This window comes from Lactuca virosa, chromosome 2 (assembly GCF_052849685.1).
Source record: "Lactuca virosa cultivar CGN04683 chromosome 2, Lactuca_virosa_CGN04683_v6, whole genome shotgun sequence".
In the NCBI taxonomy this organism is placed as follows: domain Eukaryota; kingdom Viridiplantae; phylum Streptophyta; class Magnoliopsida; order Asterales; family Asteraceae; genus Lactuca; species Lactuca virosa.
This window is the reverse complement of record NC_136427.1, coordinates 47,638,794-47,644,881: the sequence shown is the minus strand read 5'-3', so window position 1 is coordinate 47,644,881 and position 6,088 is coordinate 47,638,794. Positions and strand designations below refer to the sequence as shown.

The 6,088-nt window shown below is 29.7% G+C and overlaps 1 protein-coding gene across 1 annotated transcript; it reads right to left on the bottom strand.

Annotated features, from left to right (window-relative positions):
* Window positions 1-3,666: 3,666 nt before the first annotated feature.
* Window positions 3,667-5,829, bottom strand: LOC145159096 (inositol diphosphatase DSP3-like). The gene is made up of 5 exons (XM_079077993.1): window positions 5,466-5,829; window positions 5,299-5,392; window positions 4,943-4,994; window positions 4,787-4,830; window positions 3,667-4,236 (listed from the first exon to the last, which is right to left on the bottom strand). Exons 1-5 carry the CDS (start codon window positions 5,657-5,659, stop codon window positions 3,979-3,981), a joined length of 642 nt encoding a protein of 213 aa, XP_078934119.1. The 5' UTR covers window positions 5,660-5,829; the 3' UTR covers window positions 3,667-3,978.
* Window positions 5,830-6,088: the final 259 nt, after the last annotated feature.

Below are 6,088 nucleotides of genomic sequence, written 5' to 3'. Positions count from 1 at the left end.
CTCAAATGGGTTATCTTTCATATTCCTTCCTCCTTATCATCGTTTTCATCGAGCTTTGTTTTCATGGCTTCTCCATCATGCATTGGGAAGATGTACACGCTCTCAAACAGTTTAGAAAGGGCGTCAATATTTCTCAATCTTTATCTCTTATAAACCACCACTGAATGGGTTTTGATCCATGAGTTTGTGTTTTTGATTTTCGGTGGTAGAGTTTGTGGATTAATCGTCAATATTTTTAGGGGATAGTCATAAGGAGAATGATATTGGTGGAACGAGAATGAGTTTTGATCCATCACCCAAAAAACCCCATTGTAGCTCGAAAATCAGGATTTTCGTTGCAACCGACGTGAACCTTGTTGCTCGATGTTCCAAATATCGGGATTCATATACGATAGAACAAATCTGTTGGTGTTAGCAGCTCTACCATAGAACAAATCCGCTGATGATTTTAGGGTATTATTTTTTCATCTCTCGAGTTATTTACTTTCTAGCATTTATCCTGTTTGATCTGAAATTCTAAACTGATGTTGTTTGGAATATGTTTGTTGAATGATGATTGAACATAGTCATTTTCGATTGTGATTGTTGCTTCATTATTGATGGTCAACTAATGAAAATATTTTTCGGTTTGTGTTGGTTGATTTATGTTGTTTCAATGAGATTGAATCAGTGAATAAATGTGTCTTAAACGAATGATGTTCTTTGTTGAATGGGTTCTCGATCCAATCTTAAATTTAGTTGTGTTGAAAATGGTTCCCATCGATTGACAGGTTTCAATAGAATAGGGAGAATGGGTAAACTTACCCTTTGATTCATAGTGATGGGTAAACGAGGATGATGATGAACATGGGTAAAGAAATAGGTGTTTAAGGTGGTGTTTGTTTTATGTCTGCAGATCTGCGTGGCCTCTTCTGTCTGCGCCGCACAGACATTAGCCTTCGCAGACTGTTTGTTTTTTTGAAGACTGCAGACCTAAAAATGTCTGTGCGCCCTCTTCTTGGCGCAGATATGGACCAGAGTCTTTTAACATCTTCAGACATCTTCTAGCCTAAAAAAACACATATATCTATAGTTTTTTTAAGTTTTTTTTTAATTTATATTTATTCCAACTTTATTAATGATAAACAATTTGAAAAAAAAAATTACAAAACTAAAAAAAAAATCGTTCGACGATACAAACATGATATTTTTGACAAATTTATAAATAAAGATTTATTACAATAATAGTCGTTGAATTTGTTTATATAAATACGAAAAAAATCATAATATATTCTTATATTTTTTTGCTAAATTTTGTAAAACATTATTTAATACGCTATCGTCAATTTCTCGAGAAAATATTTATGCTACGTTTTTAATGGATTTAATTGAAAAAATCGAAGTTTATTTTCATCCATTTATATATCAAATTCTTTGATCCTTAATTATAATGTTTAGTTATAACTTTGCAACCAAAGTTGTTGGCTTTTATCAAATATATACGTTAATTCATACCATTTTTATTTTTATTTTTTATACAATAATACATAAAAGTTGATATAGATTTGTTAATTATTTATAACAAAGTCATAAAAATATTAAAAAAACACTTTGAAGTGTAAAAAAATCAGTTTATTTAGATTTCAGTTTATTTTAGTAGCCCGCAGATGTTAAAAAAACAAACAATTTTCTTTTTTCAGACTGCAGATGTTTGGTCCACATCTTCTACTGCAGAGGTCTACGGATGTGGTTCGTAGACTGCAGATATTTTGTCTCAGAAAAAACAAACAACACCTAAGTGTGTGTGTGTGTGTATTTTAGTTTCAATGTGTGTGTGTGAGAGAGAGAAAGGGGGGGGGTTAATTTTTATTAATAAACTTTAAATTAAATAAGGAAAAACATAAAAAAAATGTATCAGAAGGGCATTTTAGTCTTTTTAGTTTGTCGAGTGATCAAAACCACAAACAAACTAGCTCAAAAGGACCACCAATCCAAAAAAGTCAGGATTTAGACCAAAATTCAGAAAAAATACGTATCACATGGACTATTTTTGTAGTTTTGTCTATAACTAAAAACAAGTTTATTTTGTGGTTTTATTTTCTTTTGATAGTACACTGAATAATATATATAATAAACATAAGTATTTTTAAATGGGAAATTTTGTTCTCTAAAAAATCTACTTTAATAAATGAATGTTTTTTGCCGCATGTCACATTCTCATTCAATTTGTCAAATGTCATTTTTTGGTTATTTTGAATTAATTTTTTTCCATATGTCATTTTATGGATTTTTTATTTTATTAAATTCCACATAATATTTTAATTTAATAATTACAATAAATGTAGTAATAAATAGATATCAATTTAATTAATGGATTTACCTTATAATTTCAAAATTCCCAAATTAAAGCTTATTAATTTTCTTTGTTTATTTATTTAAACTATTTTTTTTTTTAAATTTAAAATAAAAAAAAACATTTCAATTTTAATAGTTTATTATTTTTTTTAATTTCCTATAAATTTAAAGTTATCAAATATTTAGAATTTTATATCTAACTTTTTTTTTAAATTAACACATGTTATACATAAATCTCACAATTGTTATTAAATTAAATATTATAATGATAACTCTAGAGTAACTCGAAGGATCTATATGATTTAAATATCAACAAATCTACTATATATAGTTTTTGCAAAAAAAAATAATAATTAGATCCCTAACAAAATAAATTTGAAAAATATAGATAATATCTAAAAAAAATACATTTTTATTGTAGAAATAAGTATCACACCACTTTACATGATACAAGTGCATGCCATCTCCTCCCTGCAAAAAGGAGATTTCCCATTGAAGATGCTCGCATGCAAATTGTAGAACATCGAGTTTACTTTATTTGAACTTTATCGGTTAATGATTTCAAAAGATAACAATTTTTTTTTCACATTTACCCAATAACTTTTTTTTATATATATTGTTTTGCTATATTGCATGTTGTGATAGGTAATATTACCTTTTTCAACATATAAAACAAATTCAATAATCAAACATGTACAAATAAATAATTTGCTAAATATCTACACAAAACAAAGTTAATTACCCATTCAAATTATTATTTATTAACCCAATTGAAGTTAACTTTTGATCCAAAACCCTGCAACGTTTGTCCAATGCAAGTACGCAACAATGGCTTAAAAATTGTTCTGCTTGCAAAATTACTTTAGAAATAGTTCATGTATGTATGTATATGGTGGGAATTACATACGAATACTAGTAGATCATTCTTTGACTTGCTACTCCTTAAAACTATCTTTTAGATCAACATCATAAATAAACAACGAATGTTTTTTTTTAATAAAATATATTATTTTAAAAAGATGCTATGTAAAAGTAACCGACTTGAACTTTATATTCATAATTTTTTTTTACTTTAATTGATTTTTGTAGTATTTTGTAAAGATAATTATACCCGTTTTTAACATTGATCTAGAATTTAAGTGATTTTGTTCAAGAATTTTAGATCTAGGATTTAGTATAAGACTTTTAGATAAGATTTGTTTTGATTTTCAAATCATAAATACTTCGGATACACGTTAGGAATAAATAAATATTTATATGAATAACAAAAACCTCAATAACAACATATGACACATCAACAACAAATTAATAAAATCATTTACCAACAACGTGTTCACCAAGTACCATTTCATATAATGGGTAAACACTGCAATTTCAATATTATGATTTACAAAAAATCTCCTCCTAGAAAACTCATAATTCGTTGCTATTTCTTGCAATTTGTCCTTTTAATCTTCCCGAATTACACATATACACATATATTTCCTTTCCCAAAACTAAAAACGGGACTCGTAAACACCTTCAAGAACACTATATGAATTCTCTCGATAAAACCAACTAAAAAAACACGTTCATGAAAGTATATATCTTCAAACTAACACTAAAACAAAGTCCTAAAAAGGAATTAATGCACGAATAGTAAACCTAAACCGAACTTATCCGTGCCTTGTGTTGAACATCTTCTTTGTAAAGCAAACGCCTCTTTTTAGACCCGTATCCGTGATATTGATATATGATGCTATGAAGACATTGTCTTAGGTATGACACGTCATATGTTTCTAAAAATTTTAAATCCGCATCTCGTGATTTTTCACCCGCATAAATCTTGTATTCTTCAAAAATTGAAGATAAGCACCAATTTTGTAGCTTTCGTAGGCACCCAACAAGACAACCCGTTCGATGCTAAAATTGACACATAAATGTAAGAAAAAAAGTTAGGAAATAAATATATAAACATATTGAAAGAAAATGTTACAAATAACAAAAACTTAAGCCACATGTCCCATGACAAGACAAACAAAGTACTGGATAGATGGGACTGGACAAACTTTGCAGGGCTATTCTAACGAGACAGACAAAATACTGATAGATGGGACTGGAGTCCAGTCCCATCTAGATCTCAATTATCGATTCTCACCCGTACTTTTCATTTATTTAGGTATTATAGCATCCTACTTCCACTTTTTTTTTATTAAAACATTTTATTTCAAGAATCCATCCAATTATAGCATAGTAATTTAAATATTTTTCTTATTAAGACATTATACATGAAAAAATCAGCCAGATTATTAGATTTTAATTATAGTTTTATAAGTAGGTAGATTTTTCAAAATGAAAGTAGAATGCTATAATAAAAAAAAATACAAAAAAGTACATTGCTATTTATTGCTTTTAACCTAGCATAAACTATATATATGCGTGTATATAGAGAAAGAGAGGATTTATGACATACTTTTCCTCGTTTGCAATGGATCAAAATGGGATGGTTTCTCACGTCTGCAAATGAACACGAGGATTTAGTAAAAGATGTAGAAAAAAAAGGGGGAATAAATGATAAATCAAACAATCATGGTAAAACGTTAATGTTCTAATGTTCATGAAAATTTACCAATTAAAACTTTGAGGGCTTCCGTGATGATACTTTTGGGAATGTTCGCATCCTGCATGTATAAATCATTCAAGAAATATACAGTGTTACAATCATTCGAATGACAGAAAACATAATGAAGTACAAATTCATGATGATTCGAACTCAAATTCTTAGAATATTGACCCCCTTTTGTTTCGTGAAAAGGAATTGCGTATTCGTGTTAAATTCAAACATTCAGAATCATTCACCTTTTATCCCCAAATTTTATTTCATATATGATTCAAATTCTCTGAAATTTAACACAACTGGCATCAAAATCAAGGGATCCCAATATCCATTGCAGCCTAAGAGAAAGAGAATGTTAGAAGAATAACCTTGGTGCCATCAATTCCAAACTGAAAGAGGCGAATATTGCGGGAATGAAGAAATTCCAAATTCTCTTTAGGGTATGATTCGGTGCACAAGTATCTGCAAGAGGACATCAAATTGATCATCAATGGGATCGATTATTAACAAGAAGAAAGAATAATTGGGGACTCACATGACAGATCGAAGCTGCAATGTATCAAGAAACGGGAAATCACTAGGCTGAGGAAACCCAGATCTATAAATTCGATCTTCGACGGTGGCGAAATTGATCGGAGGATGGTAGGACAGTCCAGCAGCAGGATCACCGCCGTTATTGGCGCCGCCGTCGTCGTCTAGATGTCTATCTTCTGCTTGCTTCATGATCATGAGAGAAAACAATTCAAAATCTTGCTCTAAACAGAAATCGGTGATGAATGCATGTCTTGTGATGTGGGTATTTGTGGGTGTGGGAAAGATTTGAAGGAAGGTGGAAGGAAACTCGAATTGACGTCAGCTGCCCAACTCCCGAAAAGATTTCATCTAGAATCTATTTATTTTTATTTTATTTTAACGCTTTTTTGTTGAAACATATACTTCGTTCGTTAGGATTCTTTCGACCTTTTCCTTATCTACCATATAGAAAACGTTTATCATGGGCCTATTCAGCCCATTTTTAAAAAGGCTTTGTGCAATTTTTGGATATGTTTTTTGACAAATCAAACCTACGGGTGATCGTGAATCGTGATCCAGTGTATCGTGGTTTTTAAGTTGACATATTACAAAAATGTTTTATATAATATAAAAGGGAAAATAATT